Source organism: Tachyglossus aculeatus, chromosome X5, assembly GCF_015852505.1.
Source record: "Tachyglossus aculeatus isolate mTacAcu1 chromosome X5, mTacAcu1.pri, whole genome shotgun sequence".
In the NCBI taxonomy this organism is placed as follows: Eukaryota; Metazoa; Chordata; class Mammalia; order Monotremata; family Tachyglossidae; genus Tachyglossus; species Tachyglossus aculeatus.
Genome location: NC_052097.1, coordinates 1,523,498 through 1,537,010, shown reverse-complemented (window position 1 = coordinate 1,537,010; position 13,513 = coordinate 1,523,498). Strand labels below are relative to the sequence as shown.

The 13,513-nt window shown below is 46.8% G+C and overlaps 1 protein-coding gene across 1 annotated transcript in view; it reads left to right on the top strand.

The window, feature by feature from the left end:
• Positions 1-13,513, top strand: part of SCFD2 (sec1 family domain containing 2) — a 156,937-nt gene that overhangs the window by 71,625 nt on the left and 71,799 nt on the right. Inside the window, exon 5 of the mRNA XM_038769117.1 lies at positions 12,924-13,173. Coding sequence (XP_038625045.1) covers positions 12,924-13,173 — 250 coding nt within the window. The remainder of the gene's footprint in view (positions 1-12,923; positions 13,174-13,513) is intronic.

Sequence of the window (13,513 nt, the reverse complement as noted above, 5' to 3'; positions counted from 1 at the left end):
TGATGATTGATTGTTTGGGGGGGGGGGGTTGTTAAAAAAAAAGAAAGAAAAGAGGGCCCAAGTTTCGTAATAAATTACGATTATGACTCTGACCCTGATCCAGTTCGTTTCCCTCCCAAGAGGGGAAGGCGCACAGAGCGTGGGGCAATAGTGCCCCCTGTCAATAAATACGATTGATTGATGATTGATTGTTTGGGGGGGTTTTTGTTAAAAAAAAAAAGAAAGAAAAGAGGGCCCAAATTTCGTAATAAATTACGATTACGACTCTGACCCTGATCCAGTTTGTTTCCCTCCCAAGAGGGGAAGGCGCGCAGAGCGTGGGGCAATAGTGCCCCCTGTCAATAAATATGATTGATTGATGATTGATTGTTTGGGGGGGGGGTTGTTAAAAAAAAGAAAAAGAAGAGGGCCCAAATTTCATAATAAATTACGATTATGACTCTGACCCTGATCCAGTTTGTTTCCCTCCCAAGAGGGGAAGGCGCTCAGAGCGTGGGGCAATAGTGCCCCCTGTCAATAAATATGATTGATTGATGATTGGGGGGGGGTTTGTTAAAAAAAAAGAAAGAAAAGAGGGCCCAAATTTCGTAATAAATTACGATTACGACTCTGACCCTGATCCAGTTTGTTTCCCTCCCAAGAGGGGAAGGCGCTCAGAGCGTGGGGCAATAGTGCCCCCTGTCAATAAATATGATTGATTGATGATTGATTGTTTGGGGGGGGGTTTGTTAAAAAAAAAAGAAAGAAAAGAGGGCCCAAATTTCGTAATAAATTACGATTATGACTCTGACCCTGATCCAGTTTGTTTCCCTCCCAAGAGGGGAAGGCGCGCAGAGCGTGGGGCAATAGTGCCCCCTGTCAATAAATATGATTGATTGATGATTGATTGTTTGGGGGGGTTTTGTTAAAAAAAAAAGAAAGAAAAGAGGGCCCAAATTTCGTAATAAATTACGATTATGACTCTGACCCTGATCCAGTTTGTTTCCCTCCCAAGAGGGGAAGGTGCGCAGAGCGTGGGGCAATAGTGCCCCCTGTCAATAAATACGATTGATTGATGATTGATTGTTTGGGGGGGGGGGGGGTTTGTTAAAAAAAAAAAGAAAGAAAAGAGGGCCCAAATTTCGTAATAAATTACGATTATGACTCTGACCCTGATCCAGTTTGTTTCCCTCCCAAGAGGGGAAGGCGCGCAGAGCGTGGGGCAATAGTGCCCCCTGTCAATAAATATGATTGATTGATGATTGTTGGGGGGGGGGGGGTTGTTAAAAAAAAAGAAAGAAAAGAGGGCCCAAATTTCGTAATAAATTACAATTATGACTCTGACCCTGATCCAGTTTGTTTCCCTCCCAAGAGGGGAAGGCGCTCAGAACGTGGGGCAATAGTGCCCCCTGTTGGAGCCTCCTGGGCCTCCACCGACCCAAGCGGGGGGCCCGGGGGGCGACCGGTGCCCGCGCCCTACCTCCCAAACTCATCATCATCATCATCAATCGTATTTATTGAGCGCTCACCGTGTGCAGAGCACTGTACTAAGCGCTTGGGAAGTCCAAGTCGGCCACACATAGAGACAGCCCCCACCCACCAGCGGGCTCACGGTCGAAAAGGGGGAGACGGAGAACAAAACCAACCATCCTAACACAAATAAAATCAATAGACTAGATAGGTCCAAGTCAAATAAATAAATAGAGTAACTAACATATATACATAGATACAACCAATCGCCAACCACCGATTCCCGCCCCTCGTCGCGGCCGACTCTCCCGTGAATTAATCCGAGTCGAACAGAAGAATCTTTTTGTCCCCATCCCTGAATGGTGGCTCTTTCCGGCGGGGCGTGCGTGTGAAAGAGAGAGCGGGAGAGCGCGTGCGAGTGTTTGTTTTAATTAGCGTCGGTCGCAAGGAATATTGAATCTCCGACAGGCAAACAGGGCATCTTTCAGGGCGGGAAAAGAAAGCGGCTTTTGTCTCTCCTCGGTGGTGTTTTGAATAATGGGGGCCAGCCTCGCGGTGAAGTGGATCGGTCGAACCCGCACAGAGGCCAACCCAGACATGCAACCAACTCGGAGAATTCATTCATTCAGTCAGTCAATCAATCGTATTTATTGAGCGCTTACTGTGTGCAGAGCACTGGACTAAGCGCTTGGGAAGTATCTCGGCATTCACCGGGGCAGGCCTCCTTCCCCGCACCCCCCAAATCCTCACACCCGTCTCCCCTGTGAGCCCACTGTTGGGTAGGGACTGTCTCTATGTGTTGCCAATTTGTACTTCCCAAGCGCTTAGTACAGTGCTCTGCACATAGTATGCACTCAATAAATACGATTGATTGATTGATTGATCCCCTCCCTCCCAACTCCCGCCGCACACGTTCAACGCGCCAAGACGTCGGATTCTTCGCGCCTTCCCCCTCGGGACGAGCGTCGGCCTTCGCGGAATGGCGGGGAAAGCCGATCCGGAGGCCCGGCCGAGTCCCCGGCGATCCACTCCCTCCGGTCTCCCCGGGAGAAGCAGGGAAGGGGGCCGGATTAAACCTGGAGCACATTAAATTTGTTCCGGCCTGTCCAAAACAGGCCCTGCCTCGCTGGCCCCGCTTGCCGGGGCGGGCGAAACGGAAACAGGCGGCTTATAAGGAGCGGTCTGGTTTCAGAAACGTGGGGTTCGTCGGGGGAAGATTTACGCTCACGGGCTTCACCCCCATTTTACAGATGAGGTAACTGAGGCACAGAGAAGTGACGTGGCTTGCCCAAAGTCACACGGCCGACAATTGGCGGCTACGCAATAATACAAACATTATAAACGTCGGCTGGAAGCGGGAGGCCAATCTCGAACGAAATCTCTTTAGGAGCCTTTTCCTTGTCAGGGAAACGGACAGAGCGCGCGCCCGTTCCCGTTGGAAGCCTGGCCAGAAATCCTCCAGCAATCTTTCGGGGTTCGGCTTCGTTAAAATATCGCTCGGGAAGAATAACCAGACCACCTACCAGTCATTTATTTGGGCGGCGAGGCCCTGCTGGCACCGAAGGTGGAACCGGGGAAAAACTTTGCTGAAGAGGGACAATTTGGTCGCCGACGATCCCCGCAGATGTTATCGTAGAGCTTCGGGGCCCGGGGGGCCAGATTTCGGTTTATTTCACCTCTCGGTTTCACGTGGTTATGCGTATAAACAATATCGTGGAAGGACTGTTGTCCTTTAGGGTCTTTAATAGGACACAGATGAGGCCCGGAATATCTGTTCCCAAAGAAAAGGGCTGAGAAGGGAGATTTCAGCTTGAGATTAGAGGGGCGAGCCGGTTGACGTTTCCCAGATGGTGATTTCGGGCCCCCGGTTTGGAGATCCCCCCCGCGTTTATCATCATCATCATCAATCGTGTTTATCGAGCGCTTACTGTGTGCAGAGCGCTGGACTAAGCGCTTATCTGAGGTCCGCGGCTCGAGCCCTCCTCCGGCCCCGCGCTTTCGGCCGTGGAGCCCCCCGACTTTTCACTTAATCAATCGTATTTATTGAGCGCTTGCTGTGTGCAGAGCACTGGACTAAGCGCTTGAATCCAGACCTGTATATATGCTCCCCACAGCACCTGTATATATGTATATATGTTTGTACATATTTATTACTCTATTTATTTATTTATTTTGCTTGTACATATCTATTCTATTTATTTTATTTTGTTAGTATAGTTGGTTTTGTTCTCTGTCTCCCCCTTTTAGACTGTGAGCCCACTGTTGGGTAGGGACTGTCTCTATATGTTGCCGACTTGTACTTCCCAAGCACTTAGTACAGTGCTCTGCACACAGTAAGCGCTCAGTAAATACGATTGATGATGATATGCTCCCCACAGCGCCTGTATATATGTATATATGTTTGTACATATTTATTACTCTCTTTATTTTTTTATTTATTTTACTTGTACATATCTGTTCTACTTATTTTATTTTGTTAAGATGTCTGGTTACTGTGTGCAGAGCACTGTACTAAGCGCTTGAATCCGGACCTGTATATATGCTCCCCACAGCACCTGTATATATGTATATATGTTTGTACGTATTTATTACTCTATTTTTTTATTTATTTTACTTGTACATATCTATTCTATTTATTTTATTTTGTTAAGACATTTGGTTACTGTGTGCAGAGCACTGTACTAAGCGCTTCCATCCGGACCTGTATATATGCTCCCCACAGCACCTGTATATATGTATATATGCCTGTACATATTTATTACTCTATTTATTTTTTTATTTATTTTACTTGTACATATCTATTCTATTTATTTTATTTTGTTAAGATGTCTGGTTACTGTGTGCAGGGCACTGTACTAAGCGCTTGAATCCAGACCTGTATATATGCTCCCCACAGCACCCGTATACATGAATATATGTTTGTACATATTTATTACTCTATTTTTTTATTTATTTTACTTGTACATATCTATTCTATTTATTTTATTTTGTTAAGATGTCTGGTTACTGTGTGCAGAGCACTGTACTAAGTGCTTCCATCTGAACCTGTATATATGCTCCCCACAGCACCTGTATATATGTGTATATGCCTGTACATATTTATTACTCTATTTATTTATTTATTTTACTTGTACATATCTACTCTATTTTATTTTGTTAAGATGTTTGGTTACTGTGTGGAGAGCACTGTACTAAGCGCTTCCATCCAGACCTGTATATGTGCTCCCCACAGCACCTGTATATATGTATCTATGTTTGTAATAATAATAATAATGATGGCGTTTATTAAGCGCTTACTATGTGCAAAGCACTGCTCTAAGCGCCGGAAAGGTAATCAGGTCATCCCGCGTGGGGCTCCCAGTCTTAATGCCCATTTCCCGGGTGAGGTCACTGAGGCCCAGAGAAGTGGAGTGACTCGCCCGAAGGCACCCAGCTGACAAGTGGAGGAGCCGGGATTTGAACCCACGACCCCCGCCTCCCAAGCCCGGGCTCTTTCCACTGAGCCACGCTGCTTCTCGGTCACACACGGTCTGGCGTAAAGGGCCCGCCCCGGCCTCCTAACCCCAAGCCCGCCGCGTGACTTTGGACAAGTCATTTCACTTCCCTGGGCCTCAGGCGGGGAAGGCCTCTTGGAGGAGACGGGCCTTCAATAAGGCTTTGACGAGGGGGAGAGTCACTGTCCAACATCCTCATCTGTCAAATTCATTCATTCGTTCAGTCGTATTTATTGAGCGCTGACTGTGCGCAGAGCACTGGACTAAGCGCTTGGGAAGTCCAAGTTGGCAACATATGGGGAGGCAATCCCCGTCCTCCCTCCTCCCTCGACTGGGAGTCCCACGAGGGACTCGGATCGACCCCGGTGCTGGGCATAGAGTGTGTATCGACGACCGCGGTCGTTATTATTGTTATTACAAAGCAGTCAGCCGTATTTATTGAGCGCTCACTGTGTGCAGAGCGCTGGACTGAGCGCTTGGGAAGTCCAAGTTGGCAACATAGAGAGACGGTCCCCTGCCCGACAGCGGGCGCACAGTTTAGAAAGCAGGTGTTTTGTTGTCTGTCTCCCCCTTCTAGACTGTGAGCCCGCTGTTGGGCAGGGACCGGCTCTAGATGTTGCCAACTTGGACTTCCCAAGCGCTTAGTACAGTGCTCTGCTGAGAGTGAGCACTCAATAAATACAATTGAATGAATGAATGCTTAGCAAACACCGTGACAAATCTAAGAAAGGGCGGTAGTTGACAGTGAAAGGAAGAGAGAGCGAACACTATCCCGATGTGCCAAGGGAGACTGCCAGGAAGGAACTTGTGTGTGTATATATATATACATACATACATACATACACACATACATACACACACACACATACATACATACATATATATACACACATTAAACTGTGAGCCCACTGTTGGGTAGGGACTGTCTCTATATGTTGCCAATTTGTACTTCCCAAGCGCTTAGTACAGTGCTCTGCACACAGTAAGTGCTCAATAAATACGATTGATGATGTTGATACACACATGCATATATATATACATATATATGTATATATATATATATGTATATGTGTATATATACACACATATATACACACATATATATATACATACATGTTTATAATTATAATTCTATTTATTTTTGTTAACATGTATATCGTTATATATGTATATGTGTATATCAATATATACGTGTGTGTGTGTGTGGATGTATGTGTGTGTATATATGAATCTCTATAATTCCTTTTAGTTATAAAAAGTTTACTTAACTGGAGAATTCAGCAAGGTCAGAGACGTGTACCCCCTCGCCGAATGCAACATATGTATATATGTATATATGTGTGTATATATCCATATATGTGTGTGTATATGTGCATACACACACATATACACAAACATATATATGCATATATATGTACATATATATACATGTTTATAATTATAATTCTATTTATTTTTGTTAATGGTGTGTATATTGTTATATATGTATATGTGTATATCGATATATACGTGTGTATATACGTGTATGTGTGGATGTATGTGTCTGTATATATGTATCTCTATAATTCTTTTTACTTATAAAAAGTTTAAATGGAGAATTCAGCAAGGTCAGAGACGTGTACCCCGTCGCCGAATGCAACCCCGATTCTCCTCGGGCCCGTCCTTAATAATAATAATAATAATAATGATGGCATTTATTAAGCAGTTACTATGTGCAAAGCACTGTTCTAAGCGCTGGGGGGATACAACGTGATGAGGTTGTCCCACGTGGGGCTCCCAGTCTTCATCCCCATTTTCCAGATGAGGGAGCTGAGGCCCAGAGAAGTTCAGCGACTCGCCCACAGTCACCCAGCTGACAAGTGGCAGAGCCGGGATTTGAACCCATGACCTCCGACTCCAAAGCCCGGGCTCTTTTCCACTGGGCCACGCTGCTTCTCTGATGGGAGCCCTTAAGCAGATAAATCAATAGCGGGGCTTGTCACGGCGAGATGGATGAACGTCCCCGGGCGAGTCGTCCCCCTTCCGCTGGGGCCCGGGACGTTTCCGACCGGCCGAGGAGGGGCTGGGGGGGCCGCCAGGGACCCCGGCCTGCCCACCCGGGCCGCCCCATCCATCACTCCCGGTAGCCATGGCAACGCCCAAGCCCGCTGGGGACCCGGGGCCAACCGGGCTCCTGCACCGAGGAGTCAACTTGAGTCGCACATGGCCTCATTCATTCATTCAATCATATTTATTGAGTGCTTACTATGTGCAGAGCACTGGACTAAGCGCAAGTTGGCAACATAGAGAGACGGTCCCTACCCAACAGTGGGCTCACAGTCTAGAAGCACTATGTGCGAAGCACTGTACTAATCAGTCAATCGTATTTATTGAGCACTTACTGTGTGCAGAGCACTGGACTAAGCGCTTGGGAAGTCCAAGTCGGCAACATATAGAGACGGTCCCTACCCAACAGTGGGCTCACAGTCTAGAAGGGGGAGACAGAGAACGAAACCAAACGTATTAACAAAATAAAATAAATAGAATAGATATGTACAAGTAAAATAAATAAATAAATAGAGTAATAAGTTTCTGAGGCCTTCGGTCTGGCTTTAAATCAATCAATTGTATTTATTGAGGGCTTACTGTGTGCAGAGCACTGGACTAAGCGCTTGGGAAGTCCAAGTCGGCAACATCTAGAGACGGTCCCTACCCAACAGTGGGCTCACAGTTTAGAAGCACTATGTGCGAAGCACTTTACTAATCAATCAATCAGTCCGTCGTATTTGTTGAGCGCTCACTTTGTGCAGAGCACTGTACTATTCAATCAATCAATCAATCAATCGTATTTATTGAGAGCTTACTGTGTGCAGAGCACTGGACTATTCAATCAATCAATCAATCGTATTTATTGAGCGCTTACTGTGTGCAGAGCACTGTACTAAGCGCTTGGGAAGTCCAAGTTGGCAATATATAGAGACGGTCCCTACCCACCAGCGGGCTCCCAGTCCAGAAGGGGATTTAATTCCATATTCGGGTTTCCGTCCAAAAGACCGCCAGGACGCTCAGCACGTGACCCCGTCGCTCTCAAAGGAAACCAAACTGGGCCGCCCCCGAGGCCTCCGTGCCGACTCCCCTTCCCAAGTCGGACAGAGGCCATCGGAGCAGCTCAATCAATCAGTCGTATTTATTGAGCGCTCACTGTGTGCAGAGCACTGGACTAAGCGCTTGGGAAGACCACGTTGGCAACAGAGAGAGACGGTCCCTACCCGACAGCGGGCTCACAGTCTAAAGGGGGAGAAAGAGAAAAGAACCAAACATAGTAACAAAATAAAATAAATGGGATAGATATGTACAAGTAAAATAAATGGAGTAATAAATATGTACAAGCATATATATGTTTATATATGTACATATATGTGTGTATGTGATATGTGTGTATATATATACACACATATATGTGTATATACATATATATACATGCACATATATACATATACATACATGCATGCACACACATATGTGTGTGTGTGCATGTATGTATATGTATATATGTGCATATATACATATATATATATACATATACACAGCACCCTGGACAATCCGTCCTCTGTATGGTCCCTACCCGACAGCGGGCTCACAGTCTAAAGGGGGAGAAAGAGAAAAGAACCAAACATAGTAACAAAATAAAATAAATGGGATAGATATGTACAAGTAAAATAAATAAATAAATAGAGTAATAAATATGTACAAGCATATATATGTTTATATATGTACATATATGTGTGTATGTGATATGTGTATATATATATACACACATATATGTGTATATATATATACATGCAAATATATACATATACATACATGCATACACACATATGTATGTGTGTGTATGCATGCATGTATATGTATATATGTGCATATATACATATATATACACATATACACAGCAACCTGGACAATCCGTCCTCTGTACCCTGGGTCACCTCGGGAGGGAATCCCAGTCTGTGTGTGTGTGTATGCATGTATGTGTGTATGTATGTATATACATATACATGTATATGTATATATGTGTATATGTACATACATACATATATATGCATGTATATGTGTGTGCGTGTATATGTGTATGTATATATGTGTGTGTATGTGTGTGTATATACACACACATACACATATACATATATACACACACATATATATATATATACATATACATGCACATATATATGCACATACATATACATGTACATATATGCATGCATATGCATGTACATATGTGCATATATACATATATATGCATGTACATATATATACATATATGCATGTACATACATACACACACACACACACACACACACACACATATACATGTACATATGTATATATATACACAGACCAGGATCCCTCCCGAGGTGACCCGGGGTACAGAGGACGGATTGTCCAGGGTGCTGGGATTCATTCAAGAAAAACACCAGATCCAGACGGGAAAATAAACACAGGATTCCTCCTCACTCTCCCAGCCCCAGCGCACCCTCCCACCCGCCTCCGCCCGACCCCCACGGGCCCCGCCGCATCCAACCACGATGAGCGGGGCCCGGGGAGGCGGGTGCAGCCGTGGGGTCGAGGACGTTGCGTTCGTTCAGTCGTATTGACTGAGCGCTTACTGTGGGCAGAGCACTGGACTGAGCGCTTGGGAAGGACAAGTCGGCAACAGGTTGGCAAGTTGGAGGTCACTCGGCCGTCCCCGATCTCACCCGCGACTGGGGCCGAAGGGATCCCGGGGCAGGTGGAACAGTTTTATTAATAACGACATTTATTAAGCACTTACTATGAGCAAAGCACTGTTCTAAGCGCTGGGGAAGTCACAAGGTGATCAGGTTGTCCCACGGGGGGCTCCCAGTCTTCATCCCCATTTTCCAGATGAGGGAACTGAGGCCCAGAGAAGTGAAGTGACTTGCCCAAGGTCACACAGCTGACAATTGGCGGAGCCGGGATTGGAACCCATGACCTCTGACTCCAAAGCCCGGGCTCTTTCCACTGAGCCACGCTGCTTCTCTTGTACATATTTATTACTCTATTTATTTTACTTGTACATATCTATTCTATTTATTTTATTTTGTTACTGTTTGGTTTTGTTTTCTGTCTCTGTCTCTAAGCACTTAGTACAGTGTTCTGCACATAGTAAGCGCTCAATAAATACGATTGATGATGATGTCTCCCCCTTATAGACTGTGAGCCCACTGTTGGGGAGGGGCTGTCTCTATATGTTGCCAACTTGGACTTCCCAAGCTCTTAGTCCAGTGCTCTGCACACCGTAAGCGCTCAATAAATATGATTGATTGATTGATTGATTATCATTACTATTCTTAAAAGCAGCGGAGAGCCCTGTTAACCTTACCTCGGCCCCAGGGTCTAGACTGTGAGCCCACTGTTGGGTAGGGGCCGTTGTCTATATGTTGCCAACTTGGACTTCCCAAGCGCTTAGTCCAGTGCTCTGCACACCGTAAGCGCTCAATAAATACGATTGATTGATTGATTATCATTATTATTCTTAAAAGCAGAGGAGAGCCCTGTTAACCTTACCTCGGCCACACTGTCTAGACTGTGAGCCCGCTGTTGGGCAGGGGCCGTCTCTATATGTTGCCAACTTGGACTTCCCAAGCACTTAGTCCAGTGCTCTGCACACCATAAGCGCTCAATAAATATGATTGATTGGTTGATTGATAGATTATCATTATTATTCTTAAAAGCAGAGGAGAGCCCTGTTAACCTTACCTCGGCCCCAGGGTCTAGACTGTGAGCCCACTGTTGGGTAGGGGCCGTTGTCTATATGTTGCCAACTTGGACTTCCCAAGCGCTTAGTCCAGTGCTCTGCACACCGTAAGCGCTCAATAAATACGATTGATTGATTGATTGATTATCATTATTATTCTTAAAAGCAGAGGAGAGCCCTGTTAACCTTACCTCGGCCACACTGTCTAGACTGTGAGCCCGCTGTTGGGCAGGGGCCGTCTCTATATGTTGCCAACTTGGACTTCCCAAGCACTTAGTCCAGTGCTCTGCACACCATAAGCGCTCAATAAATATGATTGATTGGTTGATTGATAGATTATCATTATTATTCTTAAAAGCAGAGGAGAGCCCTGTTAACCTTACCTCGGCCCCAGGGTCTAGACTGTGAGCCCACTGTTGGGTAGGGGCCGTTGTCTATATGTTGCCAACTTGGACTTCCCAAGCGCTTAGTCCAGTGCTCTGCACACCGTAAGCGCTCAATAAATACGATTGATTGATTGATTGATTATCATTATTATTCTTAAAAGCAGAGGAGAGCCCTGTTAACCTTACCTCGGCCACACTGTCTAGACTGTGAGCCCGCTGTTGGGCAGGGGCCGTCTCTATATGTTGCCAACTTGGACTTCCCAAGCACTTAGTCCAGTGCTCTGCACACCATAAGCGCTCAATAAATATGATTGATTGGTTGATTGATAGATTATCATTATTATTCTTAAAAGCAGAGGAGAGCCCTGTTAACCTTACCTCGGCCCCAGGGTCTAGACTGTGAGCCCGCTGTTGGGCAGGGGCCGTCTCTATATGTTGCCAACTTGGACTTCCCAAGCACTTAGTCCAGTGCTCTGCACACAGTAAGCGCTCAATAAATATGATTGATTGATGGATTGATTATCATTATTATTCCTAAAAGCAGAGGAGAGCCCTGTTAACCTTACCTTGGCCCCAGGGTCTACACTGTGAGCCCACTGTTGGGTAGGGGCCGTCTCTATATGTTGCCAACTTGGACTTTCCAAGTGCTTAGTCCAGTGCTCTGCACACCGTAAGTGTCTCAATAAATATGATTGATTGATTGCTTATCATTATTATTCTTAAAAGCAGAGGAGAGCCCTGTTAACCTTACCTCGGCCCCACGGTCTAGACTGTGAGCCCGCTGTTGGGCAGGGGCCGTCTCTATATGTTGCCAGCTTGGACTTCCCAAGCGCTTAGTCCAGCGCTCTGCACACCATAAGCGCTCAATAACTATGATTGATTGATTATCATTATTATTATTAAAAGCAGAGGAGAGCCCTGTTAACCTTACCTCGGCCCCACGGTCTAGACTGTGAGCCCGCTGTTGGGCAGGGGCCGTGTCTATATGCTGCCAACTTGGACTTCCCAAGCGCTTAGTCCAGTGCTCTGCACACCGTAAGCGCTCAATAACTACGATTGATTGATTATCATTATTATTATTAAAAGCAGAGGAGAGCCCTGTTAACCTTACCTCAGCCGCAGGGTCTAGACTGTGAGCCCGCTGTTGGGCAGGGGCCGTCTCTATATGTTGCCAACTTGGACTTCCCAAGCGCTTAGTCCAGTGCTCTGCACACCGTAAGCGCTCAATAACTACGATTGATTGATTATCATTATTATTATTAAAAGCAGAGGAGAGCCCTGTTAACCTTACCTCGGCCCCACGGTCTAGACTGTGAGCCCGCTGTTGGGCAGGGGCCGTCTCTATATGTTGCCAACTTGGACTTCCCAAGCGCTTAGTCCAGTGCCCTGCACACCGTAAGCGCTCAATAACTACGATTGATTGATTATCATTATTATTCTTAAAAGCAGAGGAGAGCCCCGTTAACCTTACCTCGGCCCCAGGGTCTAGACTGTGAGCCCGCTGTTGGGCAGGGGCCCTCTCTATATGTTGCCAACTTGGACTTTCCAAGCGCTTAGTCCAGTGCCCTGCGCACCGTAAGCGCTCAATAACTACGATTGATTGATTATCATTATTATTCTTAAAAGCAGAGGAGAGCCCCGTTAACCTTACCTCGGCCCCAGGGTCTAGACTGTGAGCCCGCTGTTGGGCAGGGGCCGTCTCTATATGTTGCCAACTTGGACTTCCCAAGGGCTTAGTCCAGTGCTCTGCACACTGTAAGTGCTCAATAAATTCGATTGATTGATTGATTGATTGATTGATTGACTGACCGCCCCCCCGGCGCCCTTCTCTCCCGGCAGAGCGTCGGCGAGGAGGACCTGCCCAGCCTGCTGGACCAACTCCTGCCGGCGATCAAGCCGGCCGACCGCCGCACCGGCGACGACTTCGCCCCCGATGACGTCCTGCTGCTGCTGGTGTACGTCTACTCGGTGGTGGGGCCCGTCCGCGCCGGCCCCGAGCTTCAGGGCGCCGAGGAGCGGGCCAAGGCGGCCCTGGCCGACGTCCTGTGCCGGGAGCCGACGCTGTCCCCGCTGTGCCAGAAAATCACAGGTGAGCAGGCGGCTCCGCGTCCGTACCCCCGGGGCACAAACTGGACGACGAGGGCGGGACGTGGGGCTCAGTTAGGCGCCGTTATTGGCGGCTGTTTTCCTCCTGATTCGCAAAAACCAATTAGAGAAGTGGGGCTTCGTCTGCCTCAGTTGCTCCGGTCAGGCCCCGTCCCGACACCACGTCGGGAGAGACGCTGCACGCTGAGATCCGGGTGATTTCGCGGGTGTCTCTTAGAGAGCCGGGCCAAGGAGACGTCCTTTTTTAATATCCATCGTCTCTGGCACCGTCCACCAGGGATATCATCGTCATCGTCGTCGGTGGTATTTACTGATTCAATTGA